General features: G+C 51.1%; 2 protein-coding genes across 3 annotated transcripts; one reads left to right on the forward strand and one right to left on the reverse strand.

The window, feature by feature from the left end:
• Nucleotides 1-88: 88 nt before the first annotated feature.
• EXOSC5 (exosome component 5) lies at nt 89-8,436 on the forward strand. Its single transcript, XM_046681939.1, has 6 exons — nt 89-280; nt 4,080-4,193; nt 4,503-4,624; nt 5,938-6,078; nt 7,177-7,266; nt 8,271-8,436. Exons 1-6 carry the CDS (start codon nt 133-135, stop codon nt 8,361-8,363), a joined length of 708 nt encoding a protein of 235 aa, XP_046537895.1. The 5' UTR covers nt 89-132; the 3' UTR covers nt 8,364-8,436.
• A 2,023-nt stretch (nt 8,437-10,459) lies between these two features.
• LOC124250893 (transmembrane protein 91-like) lies at nt 10,460-15,343 on the reverse strand. Of its 2 annotated transcripts, none has more exons than XM_046683171.1 (4): nt 15,052-15,343; nt 13,809-14,046; nt 11,321-11,470; nt 10,460-10,638 (listed from the first exon to the last, which is right to left on the reverse strand). In XM_046683171.1, exons 2-4 carry the CDS (start codon nt 14,016-14,018, stop codon nt 10,471-10,473), a joined length of 528 nt encoding a protein of 175 aa, XP_046539127.1. In that variant the 5' UTR covers nt 14,019-14,046; nt 15,052-15,343; the 3' UTR covers nt 10,460-10,470. The 2 variants fall into 2 exon arrangements, with proteins under 2 accessions (XP_046539127.1, XP_046539128.1); XM_046683172.1 differs by having other exon boundaries at nt 10,500-10,786.
• Between the last annotated feature and the right edge of the window lie 7,039 nt (nt 15,344-22,382).

Raw genomic sequence — 22,382 nt, forward strand, 5'->3', positions numbered from 1 at the left:
GCCTCGTGCGAGCGCTGAAGCTGGGGGCGGGCGCTCCTGGATGTGCACATGCGCACTCAATACGCAGCCAACACGCAAGCGCGCGCTTTCGGGCGGAAGCGGTGGTCGCTGCTACACGTGGGATCCGGAGCCATGGAGGGTGTGATGCGGTCTGACGCCAAGATTTGCGGTGAGTCTGGAACAGAATCCAGCCCTCGGGGCCTCGGCTGCAGCCTCCGGCACTTTGCTTGCGAACAGAACCTACTGTCCCGGCCGGATGGTTCTGCTTCTTTCCTGCAAGGTAAGAACGTAACCCAAGTAAATACTGCCTGGGCCACGTTCCCTCAGGTCATAGCTGTTTTGGGGCGCGGCTGCAGTGTCCTTGCAGAGGAGTGCCCACCCCCTCCTATGCTACGTGGCACATGTCACTCTTGGACTAGCACAGAATTTCTTGCCTGAGTGGACACTACTAGGTACGCCAGGTTACATATATCTCCTGACTAGAAGGAAAAAGATATCTCCACTCTGGTAAATACTTCTCAGAATGAGAGAGGGGCAGACCTTTCCGTAAGAGTGAATACTTTAGGGGCCGACCGGTGGCTGAGTGGTTAAGTTCGCGCGTTCCCCTTCGGCAGACCGGGTTCGTAGATTCGGATCCAGGGCGGGACCTATACACCGCTCATCAAGCCAAGCTGTGGCGGATCCCACATAGAAGAACTAGGAGGACTTACGGCTAGGATATACAACTATGTACCGGGGCTTTGGGGAGGAAGAAAAAAATTATACGAGATAAAAAGTAATTTAAAAAGAATGAATACTTTAGAATAGGTAAAATCTGACCAGAGTAAATATCGCCTTTGACTGGATTCCTTCTCCGTCTCCCACAAACACGCCGTGGGTCCTTAATCCCAGGCTGAGGCAAACCTGTCCATTTGCATACATACACAGTAGACCAGTCACCGCTACCGGCTTAATTACTTCCCAGACTGTGGCAGATCTTATACCCAGGTAAATACTTTTCGGGTTGAGGGTAATGTCCCCACCCTGGGTTGAAAAAGATTTTCCCCACCCCAGCAGTTGGGTCAATATCTCTTTGACTGGTATACACATCTCTTCAGGTGAGTAAAATATTGCTAGATTGGGGCAGGTCTTACTTATTGAGTAAATATTCCCTTTTCTAGCTAAATACCTCTGAAACTAGACTCCACACCCTGACTCAGGTAAATATTCCTTTGGAGGTAGGCCTAAGGATCACCCCCATAGATACTTCATTCCCCTCGCTTGGGCATTACCTTCTACCCAGTACCAACCTGCTCTCATTCATTTCTTCCTTGAACCTGCCTGTATTTGTGCTAAGTACTGTTTTAGGCACAGAGAATACATCATAAAAAAATGTTTTTAATCCCTGACCTAATGGAGTTTACATTGTAGTCAAGAAGACAGGCAGTAAAGAACTAAGTAAAATACCACGAGGGAAAATAGAGTAGAGAAGAGGCATAGGGTGTGCCAGAGAGGGTTGAAATCTTACATCAAATGGTCAGGAAAGGCCTTGGTGAGATGGTAATGTCTGAATAAAGACCTAAAGGGAAGGGAGCAAACCCTGAAGATATCAGGAGGCAAGGCATACCACGCATGGGGAACAGCAGGAGCAAAGGCCCTGAGGCAAGAACTTGCCTGGTGTGTTTGAGGAAGTCAGGAGACCAGTGTAGCTGGAGCAGTGAGAGGAGGTTTTGGAGAGAGGTAAGGAGGCCTGTCCCTCCATCGTAGAAGGCCTAGTGAATGCGATGGGAGCCATGTGACATGGTCTGAATATATTTTAATAGAATCTTTCTGGCTGCGGTGTTGACCGTAGACAGTATGGAGGAAAGGGGGAGATGATGGTGGCTCAGACCAGAGTGAAATCAGTGGAGGTGGTGAGACTCTGGGGTTATTTTGAAGGTAAACTAACATTTGCAGATGGTTTGGTTTGGGGGTATGAGAAGAGAGAGCTAAAGCTAAGGTGTTTGCCCACATCAGCTGTGCTGCGGGAAGATGCGTTCAGTTTGGAACATTAAGTTTGCAATGCCAAATAGACGTCACAGTGGCAATATGAGGCACTTGGACATACAAGTCTGGAATTCAGAAGAAAGACCCAGTGTAGACATAGTCCTACTGAAATGAGGATGGACTACACCCATGGGTTGACAATTTGGAGGTTCCTGGTGACGCCGTCAAGAGCTGCTCCAGTGGAGTGGTGGGGTCAAGGAGGAGAGGAAGAAGAGACAGCGAATGGAGACAGCTCTTCAGGAGTTTGGCTGTAAGAGGATCAGATAGATGGGGCAGGAGTTGAAGATGGATGTGGGCCCGGAGAGGAGAGAATTGCTCGAGAACGTCAGAGGGGAGGGACTCCCAGGCTCAGGTGGACCACAGGCAGCTCCTCTGAAACAACAGGTATGAAGACCCCAGAGCAGATCTAGTTCTGCTTCGGTAATTTCCCCCTTCGGGGCAGATTCTCCCGGAGCCACAAGAATCCCTCAGTTGTGTGGCATCTCCTCCCCAGCACCAGGAAAAACAGCCCCAGCCCAGGGACCTTCCCAGGCTCTCCCTCAGGCTTAGCGCTCTTGCTAAATTCAGATGCTTGGAGTTTCTTAGAACTTAAGAAATAAGGAGAAAGGTAGCCTCTTACACGTTCTTTAACCTCACAGCCCCAGGACCCAGGAGCAAGAGGAGTCCTTGCAGATCCTCAAAACTGTGTGCCCTGTGCTTCCAGCCTCAGAATCTCTGGTGAGGTTGTTAAAAGTGCAGCACCCCGGCACCCACCCGATGCCTACTGAGGCTTGTCCGCTACATTTTTAACTGCTACAGTGATTCTCATTGCAGGCCAGTGTTTTGAAGCTGTGCCCGAGCTGCAGATTGCAGGTCCAGCTGCAGATTAGAATGACCCCTGACACTTCCAGTGCCTGAACCCCACCCCTGAGCAAGTGAATTCGGATCTCTGGGGGAGCGGCCTGGGCATCGGTATCTTTTCAGGCCCCACAGTGATTCCGGCATGCAGCCAGGGTTGACAACCACTGTGTTAGTAGCCTGCGACCAGCTTTCTTTTTATCTGGAGTGGAGTAGACAATATCAGAGTATATGAAAGCAGTAATGATAAGAGGTGTTTTGTGAGCCCTCTGTTCCATTTACACACAGACTTGTGTGAGTTCTGGGACCCGCTGTAAAATGTATTTATTATTGGAAATTATTGTGGTCTAGTGGTTAAGATTCGGTGCCCTCACTGCCCGTGTTCTAGGTTCATTTCTTGGTCAGGGAACCACATCACCCATCTGTCTGATGGTTGTCATACTGTGGTGGCTGCGTGTTGCTGTGATGCTGAAAGCTTTGCCACCAGTATTTCAAATACCAGCAGGGTCACCCATGGTGGACAGGTTTCAGCAAAGCTTCAGGACTAGACAAAGAAGGACCTGGCCACCCACTTCCGAAAAAACTGACCATGAAAACCCTATGAACAGCAGTAGAGCATTGTCTGATACAGCGCTGAAAGACGAGAGGATGGTGCAGAAAGACCAGGCAGGATTCCTCTCTGCTGTCCATAGGGTCGCTAGGAGTCGGAATCGCCTAGATGGGACGAACAACAACAAATTGGAAGTTATAGTCAGAAAAGTTTGGAAGCCACTGTTGTAGTCCAAACTCTTCATTTTGCAAATGGTAAAAGAGGCCCAGAGAAGTGAGCAAAATCAGCTGAGGTTACAGAGCCAGTAGGAGGCAGATAGGATGAGAAGCCAAGCATTTATTTCCCAGGTCTTAGCGTCTTTGCCCCCATTCATTCCCACTCTGGGGAAATAAGCAGGAGTTAGGACCCACCTGGACCCTTCAGGGTGTCTTTAATCCTCACAACACTGAGGGAGGTATTTTTGTTATCCCCGTTTCACAGATGAGGAAGCAGAGGCAGAGAAGGGAAGCAAGTGCTCAAAGAATCACTACCAACAAATAGTGGGCTGAAGGGGGGGTGATGTGGGGAACCCCAGCCATCCAGCTCAGTGCCCACACTGTTAAGTGCCACACATTGGGCCCCAGAGGCAGGGAAGATGTGAGTGAGGCCGCCCATGCTGTCTCCCCAGGGGACACCTCCGTCCTGGCAGGCGTGTACGGGCCGGCTGAGGTGAAGGTCAGCAAAGAGATCTTCAACAAGGCCACGCTGGAAGTGATCCTGAGGCCGAAGATCGGGCTGCCTGGTAATTGGGCCCAGCTGCGATGGGAGTGGCCAGCAACACAGGGCATGGGAACTCGGATTTTTCTCCCCCAGGAGGCTCCCTTATTGAGTGCTGGAGGTGGGAGGGGTGGGAGGGGTGGGGTGGGTGGCAGTTAGGTCCTGCCCCCTTCCCACTGGGGATCCTCTGTCATCCATGCAGGGTCCTGCACCAACCTGGGCTGAGACTGCAGGCCCTTTCCAGAGGGCTTGGGTGGGACGTATGGAGGAAGGTGAGCCAGATGGAAGGGAAGAGCCTGACAACCGCACCCCACCCCACCCCTGATTTCCCCAGGCGTAGCGGAGAAGAGCCGGGAGCGGCTGATTAGGAACACGTGTGAAGCGGTGGTGCTGGGGACGCTGCACCCCCGCACCTCCATCACCGTGGTACTGCAGGTCATCAGCGATGCTGGCTCTGTATCCTTTCCCCTGGGCCACTGCCTCCAGGAAGTCCTCCAGAATCTCTCTGATTGCCACCCTTGCTGATGGCCCTGTATGCACCCTCTGCTAGCCAGAAGACCTCCAAACACTTGTTAAGCACCAACTTTATTGAAGAACAGCAAACACAGCTTGAGTGCTTACTATGTGCCAGGCGCTGTTCTGAGTTCATATTAACTCATTTAATCCCACGGAAAGGTCACCTCACATACCTAGTAATTGGCAGAGCCAGGACTTGAGCCTAAGCCATCTGGTTCTCCAGCCCAAGGTCCCTGGCAGGCAGGTGTTCTTATGTTCCCATATGTCAGGTGAGGAAACTGATGCCCGGAGAGGGGAAATCACTTGCCCAAGGTCACACACCTGGAAGGCAGGCAGGACTGACGCCTAGGCCTGTCTGACTCTAAAGCCTGTACCATTGACCTCTACTCTGACCCTGAGCTTGGATTTGAGGCTCAACACTGGGGGATCCCTGAGCAGGCAAAGCAGTTGGGTCAGCGGCAGGACCCTGAAAGATCCCTGTCATTTGTATGAGAGAGGTTGAGGCTGAGGACCAGAAAAGGGCATTTCTAGAAGGCTGCGCTGGTACATGGCTCTGCTTTGGGCAGGCGCTTCACAGACGGGAAGGAGAGAAGGGCTCTTGTGACCCCATTTCACAGGGGGAAACTGAAGCTCAGAGGGGAGGTAATGGAGGGTCAGTGGCAGAGGTGGGACTGACCGATTCTGAGGCTGGGCCCGGATCCACTTGCTAGGCCTGGGGAAGAAAGACTGGAGGTGACTCAGGCAGGGCCTGCTGTCTGTCTCCAGGCTCACCTTCCACCATGCCACAGCCACGCCTCTCCCCTGGACTGAGGGCAGTGGTCATGACTCCTCCCTCTGTCACCCCACCTGCCCACCTGGTAGTGGCTGCCTGCTAGATTCTCCAGCTCCAGGCCTGGCTCTGCCACTCCCTCCCCATGAGATCTTGGAAAGTTTCTCCCCTCTCTGGCCCTCAGTTTCCCTGAAGGTGCTTGGCACATGCCAGTACACATCTATGGAATCTCATTATGATCCCTGATTGAGGCTCAGAGAGAGGAAGTCACTTGCTCAAGGTCACACAGCTGAGAGGTGGCAGTCAGTTCTGGAACTCAAGGTCACTTGATCCCAGACCCACTTAGAACTATTCTGCCCTACTGCCTTCGTGGACCAAGTAGTGAAGTCCGCCACAAGCACTGTTAGGGTGAACGGAGGTGAGGCTACGTTCTGCTGGCCAGCCCTACAGTAGAAACTTCTTAACCACTCCCCGTGTCACTCAGCTCCTGGCCTGTTGCCTGAATGCCGCCTGCATGGCATTGGTGGACGCAGGTGTGCCCATGCGGGCCCTTTTCTGTGGGGTCACCTGTGCCCTGGACTCTGATGGGACCCTCATGCTGGACCCCACGGCCAAGCAGGAAAAGGTAGGTATGAAGCCCAGGTGGTGAGGGCCGTGGCAGACACTCCTTCTCCACAACATTTCACTCATACCACCTTAGTCCCAACTGGCAAGCTCTTCTCTGTTCATCCAGGCAATTGCTAGACACTCCGCTCAAACCCACTTAAGCAAGAAGGGAATTTACTGACATTCAGGAGCAAACTCAGAAAGAACAGACGTCTGGCTAGGAGCCAGGGCCTCACACGCCAACAGGGTTGTTTTTGCTTCGTTTCTCAGTCCCTGTTCTTTTCTGCACATCGGCTCCATCCTCTCTGGCCAGCGTCTCTCCTGAGGCTGTGACTGGCCCCTTAAGCTCCATGCTTCCCCCTTAAGAGCCTCAAAAGCAGAGGAGGGAAGAGAGCTTGCCTCAGCAGCTCAAGTTCACGGTGTCCTAGGGCTCTGGTTACTCTGAGTCACTCACCCAGTGCTGTAACGGTCGCATCCAGTCAGGAGAGCACAAACCACTTGGGGGATTTCAGGCAGGGAATTGGATGCAGGGAACTGGTTGCAGTAGTTTGGAAGAGCTGAAAGAGCAAAAAAGGACGAGGTGGGGACACCCAGTGATGAGAGGTTCTACCAGCCTGGGTGAAGCCAGGGAGCCAGCTCCTGCTCTCTGCTGTGGAAGGCGTTGTCACAGTTGGTTCTGGATGCACAGAAGAAATCTTGCTTTTGCCCTGACTGTCCCGAGTGTGGACCTTGGTGCTGTCTCCCCCTCCTTCCAGTCTGCCAGCACATTACTGCCAGAACTGAACTGGCAAGGGAGTCTGGGAAATAGTTTGTCGGCTTCCAGCCCTGTGGTACAGAGTGTGGAAGGGGCCGGGAGGCTGGGGGGCACCAGGTAAATGACGCATTGTGGCTACTCCTATGGGGCAGGAATACTGCGCTTGGAAGCCCTCGTCAGAACCATGCGGTTGGAATCAGGCGTGGGGAGCAATTACACGAAAGGCGTAATTACACAGAGCGTTCCCGGGGAAGCAGGGAAGAGGTGGTTCAGTGATGAAACAACAGCGACACTTGACGCCCGAGTGCCTGGCTCCGGGAAGGGCGAGGCCCAGGTCCCCCACCTTCTTCCCCTCGTCCCTAGGAGGCCCGAGCAGTCCTGACCTTTGCGCTTGACAGCGTGGAACGGAAGCTGCTGATGTCCACCACCAAGGGGCTCTACTCCGATGCTGAGGTACCAGCATGTGGAGGGGGATGAACGCCAGATCTTTCCTTCCCGTCCAACATGAGGTCTTATCCTAACTCTGCACCCGACCCTGAGAGGTTTATGGAGAGCCCCTTCCTCGCATCCTTTCTCTACATAGGAGTTTTCAAACTTTGTAGCCACAGAAACCTTTGTGAGAATTTTAAAGGGAAGCCCGATTATAAGATAAGAGGAGGAGCTCAGTTTTGAAATTAGGTGAGGGCGAGGCCGGCCCCACAGTTAAGTTTGTACATTCCGCTTCTCGGTGGCCCGGGGTTCACCCGTTCGATCCCGGGTGCGGACATGTCACCGCTTGGTACACCATGCTGTGGTAGGCATCCCACATATAAAGTAGAGGAAGATGGGCACGGATGTTAGCTCAGGGCTAATCTTCCTCAAAAAAAAAAAAAGGGGGGGAGCATCTGAAAGGCCCCCCCAACTTCCAGCTCAGAGTGGTGCACCCCCAGAATTCCAGATCCCTGAAGAACAGTTTGGAAACTCTTGGGCCAAATGGTCTCCAAGAGCATTGCCAACCGGACCTCCTGTGAATCTAGGAATATGTGGCAGTAAAAATTTGGGGTCTCGCATTCCGTGGCTTTTAAGATTATTTGGAGTCACGGCCTGTGGCTTTAAAATTCCAGATCTCTCCAATTCTGGAGCTCTGTGAAGTTGGGATCTCTTCCCGTGTCAGGATGCCTGATCCCATTGGTCTGAGGACCTGGAGCTGTCAGAATCTTACCCTTGAAGCCCTCACCTCTTTTTTTCTGCCCTTTCCCTCTAAGAAAGCTCATGAAGTGGGAAAGAAAGAAATGCACTTGAGAGAATCCCCTTAGCATCTGCCTCACCTTGGAGGGAGGGGCTCGGAGGGGGAAGTGGTAGGTTGGGGGGCTCTGGGAATCAGGTCGGGTTGAGGGGAACCTCTTGGGTCAGTGAGGCCGTGTGTGTGTGGGTGCAGGGATAGTCCCCCAGCAGTGACCAGTCTCTCCCCTTCCCAGCTCCAGCAGTGCCTGGCTGCAGCCCAGGCCGCCTCGCAACATGTCTTCCGCTTCTACCGGGAATCGCTACAGAGGCGTTACTCCAAGAGCTGAGGCAAGCTGGGGCAGGGTGCCCTCCTGCTGCCACCACCCACTCCCTCCAGCGCAAAATAAACCAGTGACCCAGCCTTGCCTCTGTCCTTGTGTGCCTGGGTGAGCCGGTGGTCCTGCTGAGTAGCTACAGCCCCTGGATCCAGAGGGCACAGACCTCATCCCGCCCCACACACACACCAGAAACATCCTAGGATTGCACATTTGTTGAATGAATTCGTTCAGTCTTCATTCAGATACCTGTTGAGCACCCACTGTGTACAGGCCCTGCTAGGTGCTGAGGACTCAGAAGTGATCCAGAGACCTAGGTCCCAGGTTCGAGGAGTAAGTGGGGTGATGGACAAATAAATTGGTGTTTGTCCGGTGGTGGTAAATGCTATGAAAAAACAGAAAGTGGGGAAGAAGGGTTTGGGCAGGGCAAATTTAATACATCAGTCAGCAATGGCTTCACGGAGAGAGGGAGGAGAGGGGGACGTCTGAGGGAAGCCCAGGAGGAGGCCAGGGAGCCAGCTCATCTGTGAGGGACAAGCCAAGCCTCAGGCAGAGCCCTGTGGAAGGTCAAGGACCAGCAAGGTGGCCAGTGTGGCTGGAGCGGAGCATGTAAGGGCAGGAGAGGGAAGGAACAGGCCTCAGAGAGGAGTCTGGCTCTGAGCGCTGCTGTTACCAGCCCAACAATTCCAGGAGGCAGGGCTGTTATAGTTCCCCTTTTAAGATGAGGAAAGAAGCCCAGAAGCCAGTTGGCTGCCAGAGGTCACCAGCTAGTCAGTGGAGGTCACCAGCTGGTCAGTGGTGGAGCTTCAGCCCCACTCAGAGCCCAGACTGTTCAGACAAAGCCAGGGAGACACCAGCACACTGGGCTGCCTGCGGTTCCCATCTGTAAACAAAAGTGGCTGAGGCCCATTGGTTCTCAGTCAGGTGGTGGCACCCCCAGGGGGCGTATGGAACTATGGGAGGCATTTTGACTGCCCCCTCCCCCCCATTTAGTGGGCAGGAGCCAAGAACATGTGAGCGCCCCACGAGGAATAACTTGCACAGCTGGGCCACATGGCTGCCAGATCCTGTCTGCTGCTGCTGTCTGGGGGTTTACGGTGAAAATGGCACATCTGGTGGGCCCTGTGCTGCACCCTGCACATGCTTGAACTAGTTCACCCAGTTCCCACAATTGCCCCAGTAACCAGGAAGGAAACACACAAATACCATTAGCTTGAAATTATGCTCCATGAGATGCTTAGGAGAAGGCCAAATGGGGACTAGTGTTTTCTTCTAGTAACAGCCACTGGAATGACACTCAACAGCGAGGAAATTAAACCACCTCTCACCCCATTATTTGCGATTACTGGACCCATTTAGTGAGCACTTCCTGTACGCCTCAGCTGAGCGCTCATGTCGGTTTTGCTTGCTGGGTCCCAGCACTTTGATGCCTTAGTGCTCCATCCTTCTCCCCATCTCAGGCCCTTTGATGGGGCTGCCTCCCACCCCAGATGGGCCAGTGAGAGGGTGCCTGGGAAAGAGAACCTCTGGCGTCCCTGCGCTGCCAGGCCCTTTTTCTCCCTGAGAAGGGGGAGCCCTGACAGAAAGAAGCCAACAGCGGAGAAGAGGGCCAAGAGATGAAGAAACCAGACCATTTCATTTGAGCTCCTGAATCGGGTTCTACCTCAGCTTTCTTCCGTGTTGTTACGTAAGGCAGTTCGAGTTGCATTTCTGCCACTTGCTGTCAAAAGAGCTCAGGGAGAGACTGCTGTTCACATGTATGACCGGTTTGGTCCTCGCCACAGCTCCGAGGTGTGGAGAAAATTAGTCCCATTTTGCAGATGAGGAAAAGGGAAGCTCAAAGAGAAGTCACTTGGGCTCCTATGTGGAGGAGTAAGGACTTGGAACCGGCTCTCTCCAATTCTCTACTGACCACCCCCGTTGTGAAGAGAACGTTCTCCAATTTGGAAACCTTCCACCCTCAAATTCCCCCTTCTCCGGCTCCGAGGTGTCCAGGAACACCCCTGGGACAGCCTGTCACCCTGGCCTGTCCCTGGTCTCAGACACTCCCAGCTCTTTCCACCTTCCCACACACACAGACAGACACAGGTTTGGCTGCAACAGTGTCTGGTGTTTAATCTCACGTTGTGGCGGCCAGGAAGGCGAGGGGGTGGTCCAGCTCACTCCCGATTCCGGATGCTGCCGCCGCCGCCGCCTCATCCACCCGATTCTCCACTCTGACCGCGAGCACGCTGGGCAGCCGGCCTCTGGGTTCACAGTGGGGGCCGCGGGGGCAACTAGGGCGGGTCTCGGGAGGCGAGGTAGGCGGCCAGGGTCACCAGGGCGGCCGCGTAAGTACACACGCCCAGCCCAACGGCCAGGACCCCCAGCAGGAAGGCGCGGCGGGAGGCGGCCCCTGCCCCCTGGACGTCCCCCTCGGCCCAAGCCTTGTTGGTCTGTGGAGGCGTTGGGCAGCGGTGACTCAGACATCCCCTCACCCCACCCTGCTTCCCCGCAGCCCTAGACCCTCCCCCACCCGACACATCCCTGTATTTATTCATATATTACCAAAAAAACTAGGGAGTACCACTGTGGGTCACGCACAGCTGGGCACTGAGGATACTGGTGACTAATAAAAATATACTATTACTAGATGCCACCGTTCCAACTCATTTGAGTTGGAATCCTCACAATGACCCTGAGGTAGGAACTATTCCCGTTTTACAGATGAGATGAATGAGGCACAGGGAAATTCAGTGGCTTGCCCCAAATCTTACAGAGCATGGCAGACCTAGGATCCGAGTTCAGGTTCTTCACCATCTCTCAGCTGTGAATCACACCTCATTTTAACCCTGAATGTCTCTCTTCCAATCCTTCTTCCCATCTCTCTTTGTCCCCCAGGCATAGCTCCTCTGTTTTGTTTTCTTTTGTTCTGAATGCATTTTTCTCTTTTATATCCAGTCCCCTCCCAATCCCACACACAGACTGACCTTCTGGGCCAGGCAGAAGGCGGCGATGCCCACAGGCCAGAAGCAGCACAGCATGGAGAAGACAGCCAAGCCCAGGTGGTCGTGGGGTATGAGTGGGGGGAGAAGGCTGCCCCCATCCCAGTCTGAGTCACTGTCACTGGATGACACATCCTACGGGCAGGAGAGGGTCTGGGTGGGCATCTTCACCCACCTTCCCTGCTCCACTGCTCTGCTTCCCATGGCCCCCAACGACCAGGGCCTCCCCAGAGACACCAAGAGAGAAAAATGCCCCAGGAGATAGGCTCTTGACTGTTCTATATCCTGGATCCCCATGAGGGGAAGCTGGGAACCCTGTCTCCAGAAAAAAGCCCCACCCACACCCAAAGTTTTGAGTTCATTTTCAAGTTCACAAGCCCAATTATGGCCAGTACATTTGCTTATAATCTCTGAGTTGAAAACCCCTGAAGCAGAGACAGCCACCATCGGAGAGAGGAACCTGAGAAAAGACGGAAATTAGCGGACACAGCTCTGGTGGCCTAAATGTCTAGGACAAACCTGCCTCCTGAAACCTATAAATTCTAGATAAAAACATATTTTAAAATCTTGCATCAAATAGCTCACAAGATTTTAAGCAGTTACTATAAGGCCAAAAATTAAGTGAAAAATCAAGGTTAATTTAACAGAGAGGTCAAGCCCCCCTTGCCCTGCGGGCATTTGCCAATCCCAGAAAAATTAACCTTTCATTCAAACCTTGAACTGGATTAAAAGCGACCTCTAACTGGTAGTATCCCCAGGCAGCGGAAAGAAGCAAACCAAATCTACTCTGGGGGAAAGTACCTTCATTCTAGGCGTCAAAACAATTTCTCCTAAAAATAATTTTTTTAATACCGTGACCAGCATGCAAAGATAATCAGGCACACAAGAAAGAGTGAATGAGAACCAGCAGAACTCACAAGGCCCTCAGCGTCTTCAAATAATGGAATTATGAGACACGCACAATGTCAAGGTGACGCTTACTGCCACAGTGTGGCAGAATGTGTTTCCAAAAATGGCCACAACCATCTCTCCCATCCCGCATGCTTTTCTTAGATGGTGACTGATACTGTTCCCCTCAAGGGGTGAGGTTTCTGTCCTCTTTCCTTGAGTCTAAGGAGGCCGTGACTCACTCGTAATTGATAGAATGTGGTGGAAGTAATGCCACAGGACTTCCGAGCCAAAGTCCGAAAAGGTGGGGCAGTTTCTGCTTTGTGGAAACACTCGTGATGGAGGCTGGAGGCACGTAAGCAGTCTGACTGCCCTGAAGCTGCCATGCTGTGAGGAGGCCCAAACCAGCCACATGGGGAGACCTGTGTAGAAACCCTCAGACTACGTGAAGAGAAAGAAAGACCCAGCCAGCCCCGGACTGTTCCAGCTCTAGCCACCGGCTGACTGCAACCCCATGAAAAAAACCTGAGGCAGACCCAGCAACGGAGTCCTTCTCAAGTTCCCCACCCACAGAAACCATGAGCGATAATAATGATTGTCGCTGTTTTAAGCTACTAAGTTTTGGGATGTGATTTCTGTTTTTTTTTCTTTTTGAGGAAGATTAGCCCTGAGCTAGCATCTGCCACCAAACCTCCTCTTTTTTGCTGAGGAAGACTGGCCCTAAGCTAACATCCATGCCCATCTTCCTCTACTTTATATGTGTGATGCCTGCCACAGCATGACTTGCCAAGCGGTGCGTAGGTCCACACCAGGGATCCAAACCCGCAAACCCCAGGCCGTCGAAGCAGAACGTGTGAACTTAACTGCTGCACCACCGGGCCAGCCCCAAGGATGTAATTTCTTATACAGCAATAGTAACTGGAAAACCATCTTTAAGAAATAAAAGACAGGGGCTGGCCTGGTGGCGCAGCAGTAAAGTGCACACGTTCTGCTTCAGTGGCCTGGGGTTTGCGGGTTTGGATCCCTGGTGTGGACCTACGCACCGCTTGGCAAGTCATGCTGTGGCAGGCATCACACATATAAAGTAGAGGAAGATGGGCATGGATGTTAGCTCAGGGCCAGTCTTCCTCAGCAAAAAGAGGAGAAGTGGCGGCAGATGTTAGCTCAGGGCTAATCTTCCTCCAAAAAAAAGAAGGAAAAAAAGGAAAGACAAATTTGGCAATGTGTACAAGGAATGAGAAATTATAAGAAGTGACATTAATCTGAAAAAACAGACCAGAGCCGACAGAGGCCAAAGGTGTGTCAGCTCCAGAAAGAGATGGACAGATGGAGAGCAGGGAAGTCAGAAATCAGAGGGAAGACAGACAAGAGAGCCAAAGGTGACGGAACAAAGATGACAGACAAATCTGGAGAGAAAAAGGTAAAGAAACCAGGGGAGATGTAGAACGAGAAAAACCATAACCTGAAAAAGTGAGACTCCAGGCCGAAGGCAGACACCCCAGGGGCCAGCCTGCCAGATGCTGACCACAGCTGGGTCCACCTCGAGCCCCCACCCCCAGCCCCCACTAAGGCCTGCTGCTCCTACCTCAAGGTCGGGGGGCCCTGGCTCCCCCAGGCTGGCGCTCACAGAGGGAAGAGGTGGTAGTAGGAACTGCCAACCCCTCAGTGACTCCGCCAAGGCTGTCTCTCGAAATGGGGGCCCCAGCTCAGGCTCGCCAGGCCTCTGGACAGCAGGCTCGCAGCCCACACCTGCCAGCAGAGGCTTCTGGAGCTCTCCGAGACTGGAGCTGTCCATGGCTGGTGGAGGCTCCAGAAGAGATGTCCTGGGGGTAGGGGAAAGAAAAGACAAGTTGTCAAAGTCTCACCTTCCTCCTTCCCCTGACTCTGAAGAGACTCCAGGCACAGACTAGTGAGTTCAACAGCCCTCAGACCCATTTACAGATAGTAAAACTGAGGCCCACAGAGTAAAAGAGGCTGGCCCAGTTGGGAAGAGAACTCAGGGGTCTGCACATTCAAATCTGGGCTTTTCCCCTCTCAGCAAAAACCACATACCTGTTGCACACTTATTCCAAACCCTGCCTTCCATGTTTACTTCCCCCATGAACTACACACCCAACCCTCTCCCCCACACCCATCCCCAGTGACACTTTGCACTTCACTGTAGTCCACACACCCCCTGTTGCCAGCAAAGCCTGCACCCTGTGAATACCCAAGTCCCCTGCCACACACACCCATTCAGGCAAGCCCAACCCCCACCTCCACCTCTCCCCATTCATCTCCCAAGGGACTCCTGGCATACTTGCCCCAAACAACATCAGCTTCCAGAAAACATCCCTCTGGAACCCCCAACCTTCTTCCACACTCATCCCAAGTGACTCCTTGCACACTCCTAATCCCCCCAGCATCAGATTCCCCCCATACGCAGAGGCTTCCCACACGTGCACTCTGGACACTCTCCCTTGTTCCCATCACTTCCCTTGCACACCTGTCCCAAACACCTGATCCACGCACGGTTCCCCTATTCCACCCACATCCATGACCCCAGGCTACTCCCTGCGCAGCCACCAGCTTCCCGGACACCTCCTGTTTTACTAGCATCCACCTTTGCACACCTCCCCCATAACACCCCCGACCCACCACACATTTGTGCACACTCAGCCACAAAGAAGATTCTGCTCATCCCACCATCCCCACGGGGGGTCCCCAAGCCTCTCGCCCTCACTCTAAACCTGGTTTGAGCCGATTTCCTCGCCGACGCTTTGTCTCCCCATCCCCAATGCTAGGACCCGGGAGAGGGGCGGTGCCCCCCACCTCTGCCCCTCACTCACCACCCACGGCCCAATGCCTCCTGGGCCGCCTGCACCGACGCCCGCCCCGATCCTGCCGCCCGGGGTTGGGGAACTCAGTAAACCCCGTGCTCCGCTCGGCTCCCCTCTCTGCGCCCCGGGCCCGCAGCGCGCGGGGGCGGGGATGGCGGCGGGGCGCGGGCTCTCGGGCTCCTCCTCCGCGGTGGCCGGGGAGGGGGGCCTTGAAGGCCGACGTCAGCTCCCGACGACCGGCCCCTGCGACCCCGGGTGTGCGGGAGCAGGCGGGGGTCTCCGAGGACAGCGGGCCCCGATCCGCCCCCCCCCCCAGCCCAGTCCCGAGCTTTGCGGGGAGGAGGAGGGGGCGCCCTCGATTCTCCTGGGCCTTCCTGGCTTGGCCCCGCCTCCATCTCCCCTACTCTCCCTCCCCCTTCCCAATAATAATAACAGCAATGACGGCTAACTGTGTTCACTGTTGTTAGTGCTTCCGTATACGCATTTAGTCCTCAGAACGACCTAGGAGGTACCACCTTATTGTCCTGCTGTGCACAGGAGGAAACAGGCGCGGCGACATGAGGGCCTTGCCTAAGAGCACGCTGCCACTTCCCTGAGGGCAGAGTACCCCGGTCCCCGTGTCAGATGCTTCACACTCATCATCGCATTGATTTCTCTCAGTAGCTCTCTTGCTGTCCCTATTTTGCAGATAAAGAAACTGAGGCTCAGAGATATGTCCTCACTGGCCCAGGGTAACGACTGGTACCAGGCCCGGCAGATTGAAACCCTGGGCTGTGTTGCTTGCTGGCCCAAAGGGAGGGGAGGAAGCAGAGGCAAAGGTGAGGTGCGGGCTTCCAGGGAAAGGAGGCAGAGGTGGGAGTGGGCCAGCCGTGGGGTGATGTGCTGGTTAGCAGATGATACAGATGGTGGTGGTTAGGAGTCAGTGTTTGGACCCACGCAGACCTGAGCTAACATCTGCCAATCTGGTTTTTTTTTTTTTTTCTGAGGAAGACTGGCCGTGAGTTAACACCGATGCCCATCTTCCTCTACTTTCTATATGTGGGATGCTTGCCACAGCTTGGCTTGACAAGCAGTGCAGAGCTCTGCACCCAGGATCCAAACTGGCAAACCACGGGCCACCAAAGCAGAGCATGCAAACTAAACTGCTGCATAACGGGGCTGGCCCCTCCAGGCTCTTCGGGTCACTTACTGTGTGACATCTAGATAATGGCATCACTTCTCTGAACCCTAATTTCTTCATCTGTAAAACAGGGGTAAATACTCCCTGCCTCTTAGATGTGGTAACATGCCTAAAGCACTTAGATGAGCTGTGATAACAAATGTCCAACATTTACCCAAAGCTTGGCAAAGTAGGCGCTCTGAATGTGTTTGATGATGTTTATGAATATTATTATTTATATCCATCTCCATCAGCCTGATTCGGGTACTATCCTCACCCTGCCGGCCTCCACCTCCTTCAGGAAGCCCACCCAGCTTGCACTGGCTTCCCCTTCCCAGAAGCCCTCTGTCTCATTAGTCCCAGTCAGCCAAACTGGAGGATTCCCCTCCTGATGTGGGGCCAGCCAGAGTTCCCTCGCTCCAGGGCTCCAGGGCTGCGTGCCAAGAGTCCAGACGCCGGAGCTGGCACAGGCCCCACTCCCGGCGAGAGCAGATGGCGTCTGCAAGTGCACTTGGCTCAGCCAGAGTTTCTGGCAGACAACAGAGGTGGGGAGACCCAGGGGAGGGTAGATGAGAGGGAGAAGCATCGTCTTATCTGGGAGAGATACCCTGTTACTGTCTATCTCCTTAACCTCAGCTTATCACTATCAAACATGCTATATATTTCTGTTGTTTGTAGCTGGCGTCCTCCCACAGCAGTGTCAGCCCCAGGAGGGCTGAGATTTGATCTCTTTTGTTCATTGCTGTGCCACAGTGCCTGGCACGGAGTGGGCCTCTAATGCATATTTGTGAGATGAGGGCACGAATTCCCACCAGCGTCAATTTTTCACCAAATCTCACAGCTCTATGGGTCCCTTCGCCCCCTAGGCCACCCTAAAGATTCCTTCACTTCCAGTTAGATCTCTCTGGCCACCATCAACTTTGTACAGTCTCCCCAACCCCACCCCTTTCCGGGGGTCACAAGAGGCACTGGCCTCTTAAGGTTTGTATTGGTCTTAGAATAGTAAACATGAGGTTCCAGCCAGGACCATCAACGAAGCTTAAGCCATTGAGGGAAAGTTTGATTAGGAACAGGATATTTACTTAGTCTCAAAGTATCTTCCCACAGATGACTTATTTAGTACAAAAGAAAACAACTAGTACTGGTGGAGAATACTGGCAAGCCACCACCTTAACTAGGTGGTAGAAGTTGCCATCACCAGTACTGGGACAAAAGACATCACATGCCTCCTCATGTGCACGGAGAAGGACACAACATCGTTTCTGTAGTTTTCCTGCCAAAACAGCATCACCTGAATCTAACCATGAGAAAATGTGAGACAAAGCCAAATTAAGGGACACCCTACAAAGCAGCAGGTCAGTATCATGAAAAACAAAATAATAACAAAAAATGAAAAACTTGGCAGCTCTGTTCTAGATTAAAGGTGACTAAAGAAACATGACAATTAAATACAAAGTGTGATCCTGGAGAGAGGGCAGAGAGGGATAAAGTGTATTATTGGGACAATGGGAGAAATCTGAATAAAAATTATAAATTAAATGATAGTTTGTATCAATATTATATTGATACTGTGGAAAATGTTAAGTTGGTATTATGGTTATGTAGGAGAACCCCCTTGTTCTTAGGAGAATTTTACTGTTAAAAATAGTGAGTTATGAATAAAGTCTTTCTCTCTTTTTCTTTTTTTTTTTAGGAAGATTAGCCCTGAGCTAACATCTGCTGCCAATTCTCTTTTTTGCTGAGGAAGACTGGCCCTGAGCTAACATCCGTGCCCATCTTCCTCTACTTTATATGTGGGATGCCTGCCACAGCATGGCTTGCCAAGTGGTGCATAGGTCCACACCCAGGATCTGAACCAGTGAACTCTGGGCGGCCAAAGCAGAACGTGCAAACTTAACTGCTGTGTCACTGGGCCGGTCCCTGAATAAAGTATTTATATGTCTGTGTGTGTGTGTGTGTGTGTGTGTGTGTGTATGCAAAAAAGCAGGCGAAAGAATTGAACAAAATCTTCACCAAAGAGGAAATCCAAGGAAACAATGAACATTTAAAAAGATACTTGAGGTTGGCCTGGTGGTGTAGTGGTTAAGTTTGCGTGCTCCACTCCAGAGGCCTGGGGTTCACAGGTTCAGATCCTGGGTGCAAACCTACACACCGCTCATCAAGCCCTGCTGTGGTGGCGTCCCACGTGCAAAATAGAGGAAGACTGGCACAGATGTTAGCTCAGCGACAATCTTCCTCAAACAAAGAGAGGAAGATTGGCAACAGATGTTAGCTCAGGGCCAATCTTCCTCACCAAAAAAAAAAAAAAAAACCTAAAAAGATACTCAAGTTGTCATCAGGGAAATGCAAATTCAAATCACAATGTGATACCAGTACACGTCCGCCAGAATGGGTAAATGAGAAAGAACACCACCACCAAGTGTTGGTGAGGATGTGGAGGAGGGAGAACTCTCATACACTGCTGGTGGGAGTGCAAATGGGTCCAACCACCAGGATAACTGTTGTGCAGTTTCTGCTATAGCTGAACATATCCTATGACCCAGCAATTCCACTCCAACCAGATGCCAATGTATGTCCACCAAAGGATACATGCCCATCAACTGATGGATAAAGAAATTGTAGCATCTTCACATATAGGAAACTATATAGCAATGAGAATGAAAGCTCTACAGCCACATGCAGCAGCATGGATATATTTCACAAACAAAACACTGAGCAAAAGACAGCAGATGCAAAACAATACATACTGTGTGATTTCATTTATATAAAGTACAAAAACAGGCCATAATTAACCCATGTTGTTAAAAGTCCAGTTAGTGATTACCCTTGTGGGCATCCTGGGAGAGGCATGAAGGACATCCTGGGGGGCTGGTGATGTTCTTTTCTTTTCTTCTTCTTCTTCTTTTTTTTTTTTTGGTGAGGAAGATTGTCCCTGAGCTAACATCTGTGCCAATCTTCCTCTATTTTGTACGTAGGACACCACCACAGCGTGGTTTGACAAGTGATGCATAGTTCCACACCTGGGATCCAAACCTATGAACCCTGTGCCACTGAAGCAGAGTGTGCAAAATCAACCAGTACACCACCGGGCCGGCCCCTCATATGCTTTTCTTGAGCTGAATTCTGGTTACTAGGTGTGTTCAGTTTATGAAATTGAATCAAGCTGTTCATTTATGATTTGTGCACTTTTCTGTACATATATTATACTTTAAACGGTTATGTTTTTATTTTTTTTTTTTTGAGGAAGATTAGCCCTGAACTAACTGCTGCCAAGCTTCCTCTTTTCTCTGAGGAAGACTGGCGCTGAGCTAACATGCGTGCCCATCTTCCTCTATTTTATATGTGGGATGCCTGCCACAGCATGGCATGCCAAGCAGTGCCGTGTCCGCACCCGGGATCCGAACTGGCAGACCCCGAGCCGCCAAAGCGGAACGTGTGCACTTAACCACTGCACCACCGGGCCCGCCCCTAAAGTGGTTATTTTTAAAAAAGAGTGAGTTAGAGATTTATACACTGACATGGTCTATAAATTTCCAAATGTATCACTGAGTGCAAAAAGCAAGATGTAAAACAATCGGTACAGTCCCTATGGAAAACAGTATGGCCTTCCTCAAAAAAATTAAAAATAGAGGGGGCCGGTCCCGTGGCGCAGCCGTTAAGTTAGCACGTTCTGCTTCTTGGCGGGCCAGGGTTCACCGGTTTGGATCCCAGGTGTGGACATGGCACCACTTGGCAAAAAGCCATGCTGTGGTAGGTGGCCCAGGTATAAAGTAGAGGAAGATGGGCATGGACGTTAGCTCAGGGCGTATTCCTCAGGAAAAAGAGGAGGATTGGCAGCAGATGTTAGCTCAGGGCTAATCTTCCTCAAAAAAAATAAATTAAAAAAAAATAGAATTGCTATGTGATCCAGCAATTCCACTTCTGGGTATATACCCCAAAGAACTGAAAGCAGGGTCTCAAAGAGATACGCCTACACCCATGTTCACAGCAGCATATTCACAACAATCAAGAGGTGGAAGCAACCCAAGCATCCATCAACAGATGAATGCATAGAGAAAATAGGTGTATATACACAATGGAATATTAATCAGCCTTACAAAGCAAGGGAATTCTGACATGTGCCGCAACGTGGATGATCTTGGAGGATATTATGCTAAATGAAATAAGCCAGTTGTAAAAGGACAAATACTGAATGGTTCTACTTATATGAGGTACCTAGAGTAGTCAAATTCATAGAGACAGAAAGTCGAACGGTAGTTACCAGGGGCTGGGGGAGGGGAGGATGGGGACTTTTGGTTTAATGAGGACAGAGTTTCAGTTTTGCAAGAGGAAAAGAGTTCTGGAGATTGGTTGCACAATTATGTGAATGTACTTAATGGCACTGAGCTGTACACTAAAAATAGCTAAGATGGTAACTTTCATGTTATGTGTATTTTACCACAATGTTTACAAATTTAAAAATAACAAGTAAATAAGTATTCAGTGTGCTTCTTGTAAAAAACCAGTATGTAAAATATGCCACTTCAGTAATAATGACAACAACAATAAAAACCATCAATAATAGCAAACATTTATCGTGCTTCCTGTGCCAGACACTGTCCTAAATTCATGACATATTCGTATTAGTTATTTATTGCTGCATAACAAATTATCCTCCAAAACTTAGTGGCTTAAAACAACAAACATATATCATCTTACATGGTTTCTGTCAGCCAGGAATCTGGCAAGGGCTGAGCTGGGTGGTTCCGGCTCACCGTGTCCCGTGAAGTTACAGTCAGACTATGGCCAGGGTTAGAGTCATCTGAGGATTTGACTGGGGTTGGAAGATTTGCTTCCAAGTTGGGTCACTCACATGGTGCTTGTTGTTGCCAGGAGTCCTCAGTTCTTCTCTATTAGGGTCTCTCCACTGGCTGCTTCACCACCATTGATACTGGTTCAAGACAAGGTTGACATAAGGGAAGCCATATTGTAGAAAAGAAACCATATCGTAACTTTGAATGACCTCTGATGACCTAACCCAGCTGAATATGCACCCTGCAGGGGATGTACATGCTCTGTCGATTTTATGGCCCCTGCTTGCGTATGTACCTCCCAGCTGCAATAAGTAATGTGATGACCCGCGGGGCAGAGAGTTTATGCTGATAGCCATCATCAATGACAACGGAAACATCCAGTGTGGTGACTCCCATTCTGTAACACCTGAGGGTAAACACTCCTAACCCCTGCCTCTATAACCCATGGCCTATAGAACTGCCTCAAGATTCTACGCCCCTCTTAAGATGGTTCTTTAGGACGCTAGTCCCCCATCTTCCGATTTGCTAGCTGATGGCTTAATAAATGCCCTTTCTCTGCCATTATCTTGCCTCTTGACAATTGGCTTTTGTCTTGCAGCAAGCAGATCATGCCTTTGCATGGTAACACCATCACAACCCAGTGGCTGACCTCCCTCAGAGTGAGTGATCCAACAGAAAGAGCAAAGAGGAAGACACAACGCCTTTTATGGCCTAGGCTCAGAAGTCACACAGCAACACCTGTGCTGTATTCTATTGGTTAGAAGCAAGTTACTAAGTGCAGCTCATACTCCAGAGGAGAGGAATTAGGCTTCACCTACTGAAAGAAGGAATGTCAAAGAATCTGTGGACATATTTTAAAACAGCTTCGTACACTAACTCATTAAATCCTCACAAGAGTCCAGTGAGGTGGGTCCTATCATTCAACCTCACATTACAGATGAGGAAACTGAGGCACAGAAAGGCTAAAGGCCACACAGAAGGGGCAGAGCCAAGACTTAAATCCAGGCAGTTGACCTGGGAACCATTTTCTTAATCACTAATAACTATTGGGGAAGAAATCAATTGAAGAAAAAATATTTAAGAAGGACCATTGACAGGTGTTGATGACTTGTTGAACATGGGAAGTGATGGAGTCCAGGACAGCCAGGCACAACCTTCATATTCTTTTGATACTGGGACACACGTGTCCAAGAGAAGCAGGATAGCAGAAAGCTTGAGAACATAGGGTTTAAGGACAGAGTTAGACAGAACTGTGATCGATTTGGCTTAAGGCAAAAGATTTTGCCCCAATTTCTTCATCTTAAACCTGATAGTGTTACCTACCCTATGAGGATTAAAGGAGATCCTGCACGCAAAACGATCAGTTTATAGGGGCTGGCACAGAGACA

Source organism: Equus quagga, chromosome 13 (genome assembly GCF_021613505.1).
Source record: "Equus quagga isolate Etosha38 chromosome 13, UCLA_HA_Equagga_1.0, whole genome shotgun sequence".
NCBI lineage: Eukaryota > Metazoa > Chordata > Mammalia > Perissodactyla > Equidae > Equus > Equus quagga.

Bases quoted from the DNA above. Each gene is read 5' to 3' on its own strand.
- EXOSC5 (XM_046681939.1), top strand. From the start codon at position 133: ATGGAGGGTGTGATGCGGTCTGACGCCAAGATTTGCGGTGAGTCTGGA. The intron at 4,625-5,937 runs GTATCCTTTCCC...CGTGTCACTCAG, and splicing joins TCATCAGCGATGCTGGCTCT to CTCCTGGCCTGTTGCCTGAA. The intron at 6,079-7,176 runs GTAGGTATGAAG...CCTCGTCCCTAG, and splicing joins CCACGGCCAAGCAGGAAAAG to GAGGCCCGAGCAGTCCTGAC.
- LOC124250893 (XM_046683171.1), bottom strand. From the start codon at position 14,018: ATGGACAGCTCCAGTCTCGGAGAGCTCCAGAAGCCTCTGCTGGCAGGT. The intron at 11,471-13,808 runs GTAGGAGCAGCA...TCCTGCCCGTAG, and splicing joins CAGGGCCCCCCGACCTTGAG to GATGTGTCATCCAGTGACAG. The intron at 10,639-11,320 runs GTCAGTCTGTGT...TCGCCTCCCGAG, and splicing joins CCTTCTGCCTGGCCCAGAAG to ACCCGCCCTAGTTGCCCCCG.